This window comes from Rhineura floridana, chromosome 10 (genome assembly GCF_030035675.1).
Source record: "Rhineura floridana isolate rRhiFlo1 chromosome 10, rRhiFlo1.hap2, whole genome shotgun sequence".
Lineage (NCBI taxonomy): Eukaryota > Metazoa > Chordata > Lepidosauria > Squamata > Rhineuridae > Rhineura > Rhineura floridana.
In genome coordinates this window covers 35,881,618-35,898,296 of record NC_084489.1, presented here as the reverse complement: position 1 = coordinate 35,898,296, position 16,679 = coordinate 35,881,618, and the positions used below count along the sequence as shown (strand labels likewise).

The 16,679-nt window shown below is 42.3% G+C and overlaps 1 protein-coding gene across 1 annotated transcript in view; it reads left to right on the top strand.

Annotated features, from left to right (window-relative positions):
* The window catches only part of GALNT15 (polypeptide N-acetylgalactosaminyltransferase 15), a 64,276-nt gene extending 50,750 nt beyond the window's left edge, over nt 1-13,526 (top strand). Inside the window, exons 8-10 of the mRNA XM_061586172.1 lie at nt 4,629-4,730; nt 7,316-7,456; nt 12,624-13,526. Coding sequence (XP_061442156.1) covers nt 4,629-4,730; nt 7,316-7,456; nt 12,624-12,758 — 378 coding nt within the window. The 3' untranslated portion in view covers nt 12,759-13,526. The remainder of the gene's footprint in view (nt 1-4,628; nt 4,731-7,315; nt 7,457-12,623) is intronic.
* The last annotated feature ends 3,153 nt before the right edge of the window (nt 13,527-16,679 follow it).

Below are 16,679 nucleotides of genomic sequence, written 5' to 3'. Positions count from 1 at the left end.
TTCTCCAAAACTGCTTTACTCATCAGGTAAGCTGTTGGACGCACTGTTAAAGGAACAGCAGCAGTAGGAACAGAACTTTCCCCTCTCTCATCGGGCTTGGCTACAGGCGGCCACATCTTTTTCTTCCAATCACTTCCTCCTCCCGCTTGTTGGTTATCTTTGAAATTGCCCGGCTTTTTAACATATGCCTTAGGCAATTCCTCTTTGTCCTGAAAGGAATCAGTCAGCATAATGTCCTGCTTCCTGAAGGCTTTTTGGTTTTTTTCCTCTAACAGCAGCTGCAAGCTCTTTCGGCAGCATCTTGTAAAATTTCTCCAGAGTATACACTGTCCTTAACTGCTCGAAAGTATTAGTTTTTGCAGCTGCAATCCACAGATCCATGGCTTGAGCAGTACGAGCGCTTAATGCTGAGAACGTCTCCTTTGGCTTTTTTTGTAAAGTCTCAAACTTTTGGTAACACGCCCTAGTAGATAGAGCAAATTGCGCAGTTGCCAACTTTACAAAGTTCTCATAATCGTCGGCTAACTCCCGAGGGAGTTTGCACATTAAACTTCTTAGTTCCCCTTTCCCTTGGGTACGTAAGATTTTCATCCAGTATTTTTTCTCTAATGACTGGTCCAAACATGCTTGCTCAAAGATTAAAAAGAATTCTGAAATATCCTCTCCCGCTTGATAAAATGGAAAATCTGCTGGATCTGCTCCCCCCAAACATACTCTGCCAGACCTCAGTCCCTGTATCGGTGGGGCATAAGCTTGTTGCTGTTGTACAAGAGTAGTCATAAGGGCCATTTGTTTCAAGAAGAAGCTATGCATTTCAGCCCACATATCCATGGGTGGCACACCCCCACTCTGGCTGGCTTGACTCTCCATACTCCGTCGACTCTGTACGGGTGACGGTGTTAGCTCTCCCTCCGGAGTAACCTTTTGTACCGGCGGCCCCTCCGCGCTGCCTCCTGCTGCGTCAAAATCACTTTGCGGTAACACGTATGTTTGTTCCTCATCGCTACTTTCAGCAGTAATCTGATCTAATGCCTTCTTTTGCTTAGATCTTGTAGCCATCCTGACTTTCCAAAACAATAAACCTTTGTGCCAGAACCTTAAACAATTTCAATTTTTCCAAATTGTACCTTTTTAAGAATATGTTTACCCAGCGATAGGTTCAGTCCTTTTTCGATCCCATACACTGCCAACATGTAGTGAAAGCAGGGAGTTCCACTCCTCCTGCTTTTACTGTCCCAGGAATCAATCCCCCACCTTGGGCAATTGATCCTAGCAATCCTGGTCTGCTAAGGTTGTGTATGCCAACACCAACCCTGCACGGTAGTACTGCCACTACCCTTCTATTGGTTAACTACTCTGGGGCAAAGGGATCCCCAGAGCCCACTGAACACCTGAGCCTCTCAGGACCAGAGGCTAGATATCCTCCTGGCCCCTTCTGAGGTCTTAGGCGAAAACGTTCCTTTAGTACACGGTAGTATGGTCAAATGGCAAGGACTGAATTTAGGAACTGACCCCTTTCTCTGGAATAAACACACGTTGATTTAAAATAATTAAAGTTTATTAAAAAAGAAAATAAGGAAAGGAATAGAGGGTACAAAAAGTAAAAAGGTACATACAAATAATTTTGAGCAGCAAATCAAATCCTGAAACCATACACCCAAAGGGCAAGGTATGCAACAAAAAGAAATAAAGAAGGTTTCTTGGCACAAATCAAAATAACAAAGCTATCTGCCTTAGCTATACTTACAAGAGCTTAGGATCTCCTAGGAGTTAGCGTTCTTCCCCTCAGGGAACTGCCAGTCAGGATCTACAATGGACCCACAACAGAGCATCACCATAAGTAAGGTGGTGCCCACGAGTGGAACAACGGCCCAGAGTTCGAAGCCTCCTCTTATGGGGAAAATTCCCCCCCCCAGCCGGAGACAATTACCCAATTAACATTTTCATCAAAAAGATGACAAAATGATGTTCCCACAGCACCTGGCGCCTCTTCTCAGTTTCCCATAACAAGCACAAGGAGTTTTACGGCCTTGACGGAACAAGGCCCCTCTACTGATAAGAAGGTGCAAAATTGATGGAAGCTGATACAGCTGGGCTGTAAAATTGCCAGGTCACCGGGATGGGAAAATATATATATATATATATATATATATATATATATATATATATATATATATATATATATATATATAAGATTTAACTATTTACTGTCAGGCTAACAAGGAAGATGGTTAAGGGAATAGCCATTTTATCTGTAGGCCCGAGTTAGGTGAACAGGCTGGCATGACAGTATATTAATATCCTTTGTTGTAGTTTCTTTATTTTGAACATCAAATTTCCTTGAATTTTTATTTCCCATTTTGTCAGGGTATTCTTAAGTCAGACCTCCTCTCAATCTTTTCATTTGCTTCGTCCTTCTCCAGCCGTATTCCTCGTGGAATAAACGGAACCGTGTATCCGGACTCCACACTCGCTTCGTGTTTACAACACGTCTCAATCACTCTCATTCAGATCTGACAAAATTCACACAAACTCCCACCAAGCACATACGTATCTGGGGTGGTCACCCCCTTCATCCACCAAGATAGGTAAATTCTTTTCCTATCTTGATTACCCAGTGATATGTATCTCCCCAGGTGCGCCACTCCCTGGGATTCCAGAAGGGAGTTTCACCCCTCTCATCCACCAAGGTATACAGACCTATTTTGGGGGGAATCCTCAACCCCAAAAACGTTCCTACCTTGATTTATCCCGACCACCCGGTCATCCCGACCACCAAACTAATACTCACACAAATTCCTGTGTCTTTCTTACCTTGGTCCGTACACGGAGTTGCCTGGTCAATTTCACGCATGCCTACCGTCCCAAGAGACCTTTAACTCCCAGGACCTTCCTCTGGTTCACAATATCTCATCTATTAAATTGGGTCCTGGGACTTTTTGTCAGTTGAAGAACCGGACCGTCCTTTTACACCCCACAAGACTGTTGACAAAGGCAACAGGGCGCGCCTTCCTACAGGGTAACTGGGACTATCGGTCTCTCCAAAGACTTCATCCCAGACGAGCCCCCATCTGTGAGAAACAACGGTTCTTTAAGAGACCCACAATTAAACCATCAGTGAAGCAGTAACTTAAGCTTTATTAAACGTTCTTGCAAGAGCGGGTGTCCACAAGGTAGGCACACCTAAGTGACATTGGTACAGTTCTTTTATCCTATAGCCCGACGCTTCGTTCCCTCCCCTGTTTCCTCATTGGTCGAGTACTTCAGGGTTTACAGCCTATCCGTGCCGCCTATTCATGTCACAGGAGGTCCCGCCTCTGTTTACATCTCCCACTACTCATATTTTAGCTCCCCCATACTCATATTTATTATTACCCATATATGGTATATCTCCCTCCCTCCTAGTATCCCCCTCCTGTATCAACAGACAGAGCAGAACTTAACCACAAACTGTCTATGCTGCACCTGTTTCCTGGTATTAGTATCTATTCTAGTTTGTCTCTTCTTGCCCTACTTAGCTATATTTCTTTTACCCTTTTCTGGCAATTAACTGAGATCTATGCAAGGTTACATTGTGTAATATATTCTGTAAAAGCAACACATTTTATACATATCACACAAGAGACTCACATGCACATGGGGACACGACACATTTGGGCCCTCTCACACTCGTAGGCTGTGTACACATCACACACTTAAAGCCCATGACTTTTCCCCAAGAGTCCTGGGAATTGTAGGTTATTAAGGGTGCTTGGAATTGTAGCTCTGTGAAAGGTAAACCACAACCTCCAGGATTTTGGGGGGGAAGCCATGGCCTTTAAATATATGGAATGTATGCAGCCACAGAGTGAGAGAACAAGGATCTCGCTGATGCTTGAGTGATGAGACTTGTCCAGTGTTGGTCTTGCTGGGTTTACTGTCATATGAAAAGTGTGGTTTATCAATACTTAAATAAATACATCTCCTTTTGTGACTGTTGCTGTTTCAGCCACTCTGTCCATATACTGAAACCCCCCACTATTTCTGTCTCTCACACCCAGAGCACCATTCCACCTCTTGCAACTAGAAGCATGAAGGGCCCTGCTGTTACTGCTGCCCCCTACCACCACATGTCCTCTCAACTATGCATCTCCCATACTATGTTGGAGCAATTCTTTATGTTGTCATATGATCTATGCCTTCCTAGTGTATACTTTTATCTAGAAATTATTAAATTACAGGTATTGCAAAGAATTGGTATAGTGCCTTCAATCAAAGAGTGGGTAAACAAATGAAGGCAATGAGCAAAATTTGCTCAGTTAATTCTATGCATGTCTCTTCCAAGGTAAGCCCCCTGAATTCAGTGGTGCTCTTGGGTTAGTACCCAAGTAAAATTGGAGACTAAGGCTGCAATCCAATACACACTTACCTGGGAGTAAGTCCCTGTGAATCCACTGGAGCTTACTTCTGAGTAGACATGTATTGGATTGCATTGCATTGAAGTCAATGAGGCTTATTTATAATGTGCATATATATGTGGACTGTAAAAGAGATACACAAGCAAAAAAACAAGATAAAAGGAAAAGGGAATTAAATTTCTTTTTAACTCATAGTTTTTGCTTTATTCCAGTATCAATATTTATTTACAGCTGTACAATACTGGGGTTGGACTTTGTGTCGAGTACAAGTCTCAACAGGATGCTGCTGGAGGCCCTGTTACGTTATCACCTTGCAGTGACACTATCAACCAGGTAATCAAGGGTTAAGGTTTGGTTTCAGGTTAGAGTTAGGGTTAGGCTCCAGGTTAGGGTTTGGTTCCACACTCAGACTTGGTTCCAGGTTAGGTTTAGGATTAGGTTCTGGGCTAGGATTAGGGTTTGGTCCCAGGTTAGGGATAGGCTCCAGGTTAGGTTTAGGTTCTGGGTTAGGCTTAGGTTCCAAGTGAGGCATGGAGAGCTTTGATAGACGGCAAATTCCTATAGCCTGGTCCTATTAAGTGGACACCCAAACCGGCTGTAGTGTCTCTGACAGTGTGAAAGGTAGGGGAGGAGGTGTTACCTAATCTTCTCGTGTTGCATTCATGATCCTGCTGTCCAGGCAGCACACTGGAGACTCTCTGGTATTGAACAGGCCTCTTTATTAAGAGGCCCTATGACAACACACCAACTTCTTAGTCTCAACAAACATACACTGAGGGAGGGACCCCCACATGGGAAAAATGAATCTGACAAGACTTCTTCACTGGGGCAACCTTGAGTGACCTTTTGCTCTTCTACAATCTTTAGCAGCCTCTTCTCTTTTTTCCTAGCTCAAGGTTTTCCTTTTTGGGTGAGTCTCTTGCAGTCCTCTATACCCACATCTCTCAAAAGCCAGCAGCTCTCTTAGCTTTTTCCAACTTCTTAGTTAGTTGCTCCTGTCTCCTTCCCCTTGAGGCTTCTTCAGCACTCTTCTCCCTCTTCTCACTCCTGCATGCTACTGCCCATATCCAGCGGTGTTGTTAGCTTCTAAGAGGATCTGGTATTGAGCCCCATTTCATTTTATCCCTCCCTTCCTTAAGTGAGACTTCCTCACAACAACAATTCTCCAAGGTAGGCTATGCTGTGAGTCGGTGGCTGGGACAAGGTCACCTTGAAAGCTTTGTGACTGAGCATACATGAGCCCTGGACTAAGTCCAACACTTGTCTAACCATTACATCATATTGCCCTTTCAATATGGGGACAAAGTAATTCTGTTGCTTCGTTTTTAGAAGATATTCATGCAGCTATTTTTATGTGTGGACTAGTTAATATCTTCTAAAAATGAAGCAATAGAATTACTGTTTGCACCAATATTTCATTTATGTCTCAATTTTGGACACATTAGTGGCCTCAAAACTGTGTGTGTGCGTGCGTGCACACATCCATGCGTGCATGTGTGTGAGATGGTGACTATGGAAGCCTTGCTTTTACTAATAGGATGCCTTTCAGTATGTACATGTTGTGCAGTGCAGATGAATAGATGCAGGGCTCCTAGTCTAGACTGGATCTTTCTGCAACTGAGGAGCGCGATGCTTCAAGCCATTGGCCTCTAGTCTGCTCCCCAAGGGTCACCACAGGTTTTTCATTCTGCCACCTCCAAGCTCCTTTCCTTAAGATGCATATAGGGCTAACCTTGTGATGTAGCAAATTTTTAAGCCCAGGAACGGCTCTTTATACCTCCCTCCCATTGTCACATTCACATCTCCCAAGCCAAGCCACATTCCACTAAGACAAATACAACCAACATTAAAATGTAATGTTTCTTCCTTATATATAGGATTAGCTATGTCTCACTCCAGATAACATTCAGCCTAGTATCTAAGGCTACAATTCTATTCCTCCTAACCCTGAAGAATAAATATGCATAGGAGGTTTACACCATAAAGGCAACAGAGATTGAGAAATTGGGATTAAAGGAGTGATCCCACTCTCTGAGCCAGGCAGGGCCAGATTAAGCTGAGGAGGGCCCCTAGGCTGATTTTGAGCCGCCCACCATCCCATCCCATGCCCCCCACTTCACCTACCTTTCTGCTTTCTTTGTGGCTGCGCGCACTGCGCGTGCAGGTTTGCCATCTTGATTGATGGCAAACTGCAAAAAACAGGAGAGAAAAAGGTAAGTGAAGCAGGGTGGCGGCGGGCGGTTCGGAAGCTTTTGTCCCACGATCTGCGGCTCCTGTCCTGCTTCCGCAGATTGTGGGCCTCCAAGAGCTCCAGGCCCCTAGGCTTCAGCCTACTAAGCCTAATGGATAATCACGGCCCTGGAGCCAGGTGATCAAAGAAGTGGGAGCTGTCATTGCATAACAAAGCAGCAAGCAATTCCTAGCCTGCCTGGCATGGGAGTGGGGGGAAGCTCGAGAAAAAAACAACAGGGGCTCTAGCCGCACCCCGAGCAATGCAGCTGTCCACACCTCCTCAGTGACTTCTTTCTCCTGCAAGTCAGGTGCTTCCGTCTCCCCTCAGTGGATTGCCACTGATCTGTTGGCATCTTGAAGAGTATGTCAGCAGCTGCAAAATGCATAGCCTTTGTTGGCTCAGTCACAAGCTGCAGCTGAACTGTAGAAGAGCTATAGAGATTACCATATATGAATGCACTTGCATATGTGAAAAGTGGCTTTGTTTCAAGCAATGACATTTGTCCTGTAACGGGGAGGCAAGTGGGGGGTGAGCTCCTTGGTTTGGGTGTGCTTGTCCCCCCTCTGGCACTGTCCCTGTTTCCTTCTTTCCTCTGGTATTTATTTAGCAAGCACAAGCAGGAAATGAAGTCTTTAGCTCTCTCCCCCTGCTTTCTCCAGCTAAGTTTGTTCTTTTGTTTCCTTAGCACTTTGAATACAATGGCATGAAGGAAATCTGGTTTGGTTCCATGCTGCAGCTTTGTTTTGATGTTGAACATGAAAAAGTTGTCCTTCAAGACTGTACAAAAGAGGTGGAAAACAGCTCACAACACTGGGATATGAGAGAGGTATGTGGCAAGGGTGCCCCAAGGCTAGACTAGCAAAAATAGCTTAAGAGTTAAAGGTGATGGGTCAAGGCGCCTGGATGTTTACAAACACATGTGCTTTTATGCCACAATCTAATCATACCTTGCTCATAAGCAATCTGTCCCAAACTAGACAAAATATGCTGAACAGATCAAGACTGGGATGGCCTTTTTCTATCTGATGTTTGAATAGGTATGAGCATATGCCCTGTGAGAGGAATGATGGGGTGTATGGCTTGACCACATCAACCAATCAGCTGTGAAACAGTCTGAGCCACTACAAGCTGCTGCAAATCCACTAAGAGCCATTTCTTACACATATTTGGTACTCTGGCAATATCAGAAAAAAGAAATGTGACTCAAGTCTTGTGTGAATTGCATACTCGTGTGTTATTTATTGCTCTTTCCTTTAAAATAGTTGAAATTCAAGATCCAAGCCTTTCCCAATATTTTAAAGGAAATGTGGCAAAAAATAGATTTTGTGTGCAGGCACTTAAGAAATGATGCAGTGTACTTTAGGTATCTGTTTCTGAATATGAAAAAAAAATAAGAGAAGCTGCCCTAAGAAAAAAAAGTTTGGGGAGTGATTTATTATTTATTTATTTATTTATTAGATTTTTATACCGCCCGACTAGCAATAGCTCTCTGGGCGGTGTACAACAGAAAAGTGAGAATTCATTTATTTAATGGAGAGATTCCATAAAATTCCCAAGGTGGCTCACAAAACTTCAAAACACAATAAAGCATACAAATTAAAACACACACACACAAATTTAAAAACAGAACAAACTTTTTGAAAGATTCAAGGTCCAGCCCTGGAACTGAATCATCTTAATATTTCTGCTTCTAAGATAGCTTCAGAAAACTGACCATAATATATGCAGTGCATACCATCTTATGACAGGCTGTTTTGGGATATCTGTGGCCTAGTTCTTACTGAGGTGGTAAACCTGTTTCTGCGTATACAGGCTCACATTGTGAATGCTCCTTTATATATATTTTAAAAAATCTTTATATATTAAAAAAATTACATTGAAAAGTAGCATGTGAGGGAGAAACTAAGCAAGAATCATTCTCTGTAACCTCAACAGAACTGGCTCTACCATTAGGCAGACAGCAGCCTCAGACAGCAGTAGCTAGGGGGTGACAGGACGAACAACAGTGAAGTATTAAATGACACAGCTGGGTTGTGACTGTCTCCTGTTTAGGGGAGAGTTGGGGGCCACAGGGCAAGTGGTAACCCAGTTGGGTCAGGCCAACACAATACCAACCCCAAACAAGTACACAGCCATTGCATTCACACAATTAACATTGCTAATATCACACACCTTGCTTGGTCTTTAGTTGGAGAAGCTCAGGACTTTTGAAGTGTGGTTTCAAGGTGTGATGAATAACTTACAAGACCCTAAATGACTTGAGACCTAAATGCTTCAGGAAGTACCTTTGCCCTCACTGTGCCCAAGTATTAAGTTCTGCCAGGGGTAGACACTCTTCCACATCCCCTCTTTGAGAGCTATATGTTACGTAGGTGTACAATCAAGGACTTCTTCTACCATAGCACCCCTGTTAGGGAAGCCCCTCTTCCTCAGAGGCTTGGCAGGTGCTAGGGATGGGATCTGCATTTTGGTGCTGGTTCAATTTTTGCTCTGTTGAACTTCCTTCTGGTACTGCTTCGTCAGGGATCAGTGTTCCTTATTTGCTATAAATACTGATTCATGTTTTTCAAAAATATTGATATTGATATCTATATTTTATTTTTTTTCAATTTTCATAGTTTTTTAAAAAATGATATTTTAAATTAAATATCATAAGAACATAAGAACATAAGAAGAGCCTGCTGGATCAGGCCAGTGGCCCATCTAGTCCAGCATCCTGTTCTCACTGTGGCCAACCAGGTGCCTGGGGGAAGCCCGCAAGCAGGACCCGAGTGCAAGAACACTCTCCCCTCCTGAGGCTTCCGGCAACTGGTTTTCAGAAGCATGCTGCCTCTGACTAGGGTGGCAGAGCACAGCCATCATGGCTAGTAGCCATTGATAGCCCTGTCCTCCATGAATTTGTCTAATCTTCTTTTAAAGCCGTCCAAGCTGGTGGCCATGACTGCATCTTGTGGGAGCAAATTCCATAGTTTAACTATGCGCTGAGTAAAGAAGTACTTCCTTTTGTCTGTCCTGAATCTTCCAACATTCAGCTTCTTTGAATGTCCACGAGTTCTAGTATTATGAGAGAGGGAGAACTTTTCTCTATCCACTTTCTCAATGCCATGCATAATTTTATACACTTCTATCATGTCTCCTCTGACCCGCCTTTTCTCTAAACTAAAAAGCCCCAAATGCTGCAACCTTTCCTCGTAAGGAAGTCGCTCCATCCCCTTGATCATTCTGGTTGCCCTCTTCTGAACCTTTTCCAACTCTATAATATCCTTTTTGAGATGAGGCGACCAGAACTGCACACAGTATTCCAAACGCGGCCGCACCATGGATTTATACAATGGCATTATGATATTGGCTGTTTTATTTTCAATACCTTTCCTAATTATCGCTAGCATGGAATTTGTCTTTTTAACAGCTGCCGCACACTGGGTCGACATTTTCATCGTGCTGTCCACTACAACCCCGAGGTCTCTCTCCTGGTCGGTCACCGCCAGTTCAGACCCCATGAGCATATATGTGAAATTAAGATTTTTTGCTCCAATATGCATAATTTTACACTTGTTTATATTGAATTGCATTTGCCATTTTTCTGCCCATTCACTCAGTTTGGAGAGGTCTTTTTGGAGCTCTTCGCAATCCCTTTTTGTTTTAACAACCCTGAACAATTTAGTGTCATCAGCAAACTTGGCCACTTCACTGCTCACTCCTAATTCTAGGTCATTAATGAACAAGTTGAAAAGTACAGGTCCCAATACCGATCCTTGAGGGACTCCACTTTCTACAGCCCTCCATTGGGAGAACTGTCCGTTGATTCCTACTCTCTGCTTTCTGCTTCTTAACCAATTTCTTATCCACAAGAGGACCTCTCCTCTTATTCCATGACTGCTAAGCTTCCTCAGAAGCCTTTGGTGAGGTACCTTGTCAAACGCTTTTTGAAAGTCTAAGTACACTATGTCCACTGGATCACCTCTATCTATATGCTTGTTGACACTCTCAAAGAATTCTAATAGGTTACTGAGACAGGACTTTCCCTTGCAGAAGCCATGCTGGCTCTGCTTCAGCAAGGCTTGTTCTTCTATGTGCTTAGTTAATCTAGCTTTAATAATACTTTCTACCAGTTTTCCAGGGACAGAAGTTAAGCTAACTGGCCTGTAATTTCCGGGATCCCCTCTGGATCCCTTTTTGAAGATTGGCGTTACATTTCCCACTTTCCAGTCCTCAGGCACGGAGGAGGACCTCAGGGACAAGTTACATATTTTAGTTAGCAGATCAGCAATTTCACCTTTGAGTTCTTTGAGAACTCTCGGGTGGATGCCATCCGGGCCCGGTGATTTGTCAGTTTTTATATTGTCCATTAAGCTTAGAACTTCCTCTCTCGTTACCACTATTTGTCTCAGTTCCTCAGAATCCCTTCCTGCAAATGTTAGTTCAGGTTCAGGGATCTGCCCTATATCTTCCACTGTGAAGACAGATGCAAAGAATTCATTTAGCTTCTCTGCAATCTCCTTATCGTTCTTTAGTACACCTTTGACTCCCTTATCATCCAATGGTCCAATTGTCTCCCTAGATGGTCTCCTGCTTTGAATGTATTTATAGAATTTTTTGTTGTTGGTTTTTATGTTCTTAGCAATGTGCTCCTCAAATTCTTTTTTAGCATCCCTTATTGTCTTCTTGCATTTCTTTTGCCAGAGTTTGTGTTCTTTTTTATTTTCTTCATTTGGACAAGACTTCCATTTTTTGAAGGAAGACTTTTTGCCTCTAAGAGCTTCCTTGACTTTGCTCGTTAACCATGCTGGCATCTTCTTGGCCCTGGCGGTACCTTTTCTGATCTGCAGTATGCACTCCAGTTGAGCTTCTAATATAGTGTTTTTAAACAACTTCCAAGCATTTTCGAGTGATGTGACCCTCTGGACTTTGTTTTTCAGCTTTCTTTTTACCAATCTCATTTTTGTGAAGTTTCCTCTTTTGAAGTCAAATGTGACCGTGTTGGATTTTCTTGGCAATTGGCCAGTTACATGTATGTTTAATTTAATAGCACTGCGGTCACTGCTCCCAATCGGTTCAACAACACTTACATCTTGCACCAGGTCCCGGTCCCCACTGAGTATTAAGTCCAGGGTTGCCGTCCCTCTGGTCGGTTCCATGACCAACTGGTCTAGGGAATAGTCATTTAGAATATCTAGAAACTTTGCTTCTTTGTCATGACTGGAACACATATGCAGCCAGTCTATGTCTGGGTAGTTGAAGTCACCCATTACTACCACATTTCCTAGTTTGGATGCTTCCTCAATTTCATATCTCATCTCAAGGTCTCCCTGAGCATTTTGACCAGGGGGACGATAGATCGTTCCCAGTATTAAGTCCCTCCTTAATATCAATATTAATCAGTATATTAATATTGCTATTTTGGGGAGATATCAGTATTAATATCAATATTTTGAGGGAAATATAAATATTAATATTGATATTTTGAAAATGATTTTTTTTTAAAAAAAAATCCACTTCGGCCTTAGAAAACTGTTAGAAAGAAACCTGATCTTCAAAGACAAAAAAATTAAAAAAATGGAAATGGAGTGCCTTCAAGTCAATTCTGACTTATGGTGACCCTATGAATAGGGTTTTCATGGTAAGTGGTAAATAAATAAGAAATCTGGTGTCAAATTCAATTTTTGCAAAATTCAGGCATATCCATAGCAGGTGCTGGTGGTGGATTCTTTTTGGCACCAAGTTAAAAAGCTGGCTGTTTACTCTGCTGTTTGGGTTATGGTAATTATAGTTTGGAGTGGGAGCTGCTTAGCAGTTGATTTTATTGTTGATTGTGATTTTATTCTGTTTTATTTTCTTCACCATTCTTTTATGAATATACACCCAGCTCTGAGATCAATTTACATAGGATTGGATAGAAATATCCTGAGACAAAATTACATGTGTAAAAGTGGTGACTGAGAAATAATGTTGATGACAAACCTAACATTGTTTGGTTTTCTGTTCATGTGCAGAATGGAATGATTGTCCATGTGCTTTCTGGTAAGTGCATTGAGGCCATAAAGACAGACCTTTGTCTACGGAAATGTAACAAGGACGCCAGTCTGATATGGCAATTTGATGGTTCATACCACATAGATGAGAGATGAATGTGAAGACCTCTATGAACTCCATGCTTGTTTCATCCATTTGTTTCCAAGCTGCAAGATAAGGGAGCCGAGTGTGTTTTCTTGGAGCAAAAAATGGGCAACAATGCAGATAACTGATTTGTGCGTGTCTACCAAATATTTGCCACAGTGCTTTGGCATAGCAGTGAATGTTAGACTGTTTCCATGAAATAAGCAATGAAATGACTTTTGTTTCTGCCAGCTTTCAGATTACACAGAACTCCTTATTAGAAAAAATGGAAAAGTAGCATAAAGACTAGCTAGGCAAATGCAGGACACTGAGGTTTTTCTATCAAGGCAGGTGTTTAATCTAGTAACTTATAAATTTATAAAAAAATAAGTTAAACTTATTTTTGAAACCTAAGAAATTCTTTTCCCAAGAGCATCAGTGTGACACAAATGGAGGCCTCACAAGCTAAACAATAGTCCTGACTAATACAGCGAAAATTACTGCCAAATATTTAAATGAATAAACCCAAATCCTTATCTTTCTGAGCCGGCAATAACACTCTCATTAATCTAATAATAAGGGGAGGACTCGCTGCCTCTTCCTTGGGGATTGGACAAAACATGGTCCAGACTAGAATTACTCCAACAAAAATAAATCAGTACATCTGTCACTTTTGTAAGTGTGTTTTCTTTGGACTTCAGATATTGTTTTCAGAAGCCACAGTTAAGAAACAGCTATGGCCAAATAATAACCATCTAAAGCAAGAGGACTGAAACACCAATGATGCAAAATATGGCTTTATTGACAGTTGAATCATTAATATTTGTGGTCATTTAACGTATAAATTGTGATAATTGAACATATAATTTAATGTATCAGTTTGTCACAAAAGTTGTAAAGGGGTTAGTTGTGGCCCTATATATGTTTCTGGGCTGCAGCTCCATCATCCCTGACTATTGGCCATGCTGGCTGGGACGGAGAGGAGCTGCAGTCCAATCTGGATAGCCACAAATTCTCCATCACTATATAAGGTTGGTGCCCAAAACAATCTTTGGCATCCTCCCTCCATTTGTTAAGAATGAAGTAAGTATTCTTTCACAGCAACCCAGTAGCACCTGTCTGAGAACATTCTAGCAGGTCTGAGGAAAATGTAGTTCTAGGAAAGTCTGGAAGGTTCCATGAGATTTTAAGAGGTTAGTGAACAATTCATTTACATATAGAATACCTTAAGCATTTCACTTCAGAGATTCTTCTTTTCTCTTTTATCGCTAACCCGACAAAATCAGAAAAATGAACATTGTGATAATGTACGTACGATATACTGTCAATGTTTGATTATTTTTATGGTATCAGTGAGTTTTTATGGTATCATTGATATCACATTGCTCATGTGCACAGCATTTTTAAATGGGCACAAATGTCAATTGGCTAATGAATTAACAAAAACATCTTAATGCAAGGCTGGCAATTCAGGTCGGTGTTGCCAGCATGAATTGTTTGTGGCATTTGTTTCACCTGTTGAGAGGATAACCCACAACAGGGACCCCACTCTTGGTGCCTTTCAAAGTCCTATGTCCAAAGAGGTGACCTGCCCTTAAAGTGAGGCCCAGCAGTCTAAAATGTGCACTATGCAAACAGTCACAAATTTGTATGCTACACAACATTCCAAATATGAGATAACTGAGTGGTGCAATGCAAATCTGTAGCCTGAGGTTGTGGCAAATGACTTGTTCATCATAAGTGTAATGTGTTCTAGTAAGAAACTGGCTGACCAGGAACTGCATGGTCATGTGAATTTACCTTTTAGAGTAGAATAAAATTCTGTCTGGTCAATAATGACCAAAGGAAGTCCCTGTGAAGGACTTCCTGTCTATTGAAGTCTTTCCTTTACTACTTGACCTTTGCTCAGTCTAATTCCATCATAACTGACTTCTGGCATGGATGCAATCTTCAAAAAGAATTGTGATGGACGCTGCGCTGCAGTTTGTGTGTGTGTTTGAGAGAGAGAGAGAGAAATGGCTTGGATCCAAAGATCTGTTGCATGTACTTAAGGCACTTCTACCAATCCAGGGTGTGTGTGTGACTCATCTTCCCCATCAACTACCCGTGTCATATCACATACCAATGAATCAATATACTCTACACCTGAATGCCAGAGGGTCTCAGCAGGAGCATTTTAGGAGGCTTTGGGCACTGCTGCAAGAAGGGGATAGAAAAGACAAGATTTTGTGTGCAGATAATCACCTAACAGCGCAATACAGATGATGGGCAGCCAGTGGAAGGGGTGCCAGTAGGAAGGTCCGCGGGATCTACTTCCCACTTGGGAACCACTGGCCTGGCTGAACACCGGCTCCATCAGGAGCTGTGCACACAAGTGGGAAGGAAGAATCTGGTTCCTGTGAATTGGGGAGTAAGTGCTCCCTATAGATGCCCATTACAATTTTCCCCCTCTATCAGCCTTTTGCCCAGCAGAGATTTTGGCCAGATCAAGACCCGGGGGAGGGCTCTGAAAGTGAGGACGATCTTGCATAAGTCCTCTCCCATAGCTTCTCCCCTGCCACACCCCCAGAACACCCCATTTTGGGGGCTACTGCTGGTTCTCTGTCTGCTAGGCTGGCCATCCCCAGTGGACCCCTGGTGGTGCCGGAAGGGTCCCGGTGGTAGCACGGCTCAGCTGCGGCAGGAGGCTTCTGCTGGTGGAGTGCCAGGAGCCTGCCAGCTGAGCTGGCAGTCAGCTGCATCCAACTCCCCCCCCCAGCCTGGCAGAAATATGTGTTGCATTGTGCCCTAAGTTTCTGTGGTTCCAAGCTACTTTATTTTGCTAGGATTTGATGGGGAAAGCTAGCTTTTCAGATGAACTCAGGGAAAAGCTGAAGCAGGGCCTGGTTTCTGATTCATTCTTCTTTTTTCCCATTTTGTTTTAATTCACTTTGAAATCATTGATAGTGTGAGTGATACTTTTATCGATCTACTTTCTATGTGAGCTCTTCAAATATGTATTCCCTTTCACTTATGTCAATGAAGTGTTGATTGTAACTGACAGACAGAAAGGAAGGGATGAGGTGTTGATTGTAAGCAGCAGGCGGGAATGAGGTGTTGATTGGAACTGACAGACAGAAAGCAGCAGGGGGGAATGAGGTGTTGATTGTAAGCAGCAGGGAGAAGACAACGACTAAATTATCTGCCTTAATCTGCTCTGCAATGCAATTGAAAAGGAATGGAAACAGGCAACAATTACAGAGCTCAGAATAAAGATCGATACAGAGTAGAGACTCGTGAATAAATAGTGATCATAATATTGATAATTCTATGCAAAGCAAAAAAAAATTGGAGATCAGAAAAATGAAAAGACATTGAAGGAAAAAGGAATTGGATTGTTAATGGCCACTAGGGGGCCACATTTAAAAATGAAATGTAAAAAAGAGAAAGGAATTGGATTGTTAATGACCACTAGGAGGGCACACTTAAAAATGAAATGTAAAAAAGGAGAGGATTCCATCCCTAGTTTGCACATGGTCCTGTGATGGATACATTGCACTCAACCAATGTTTAAAATGAATAAAATCAAAAACCAGATTCTCCAGATGGTTAGCATGAACAAAGGAGAGGGAAAGTAATACTGCTTTTTCATTAATTATCCCACAAAAATATCCAAGAGGTACCTGCAATATTGGTGCAATTCAATACATGACCACATCTTATGCCAACAGATTCTACAGCCAATCACAATTTAAATTATTGTACTATTTGGGGGAAAGTATTATATTTTCCCCAAGGATACAGTGTTTTTCATTGTATGGCTCCATTTGTGCTTTGATGCCTTATCAAAATTTCTTCAACTGAAGTTTAATGTTGAAAAGGAGCCTTAAGAGCGGAGTATAACAGAGAAACAAATGTATATTCATTGTACAGTCAACTGATCATGCAGAAGGGCCCACTAGACTCAACAGAAT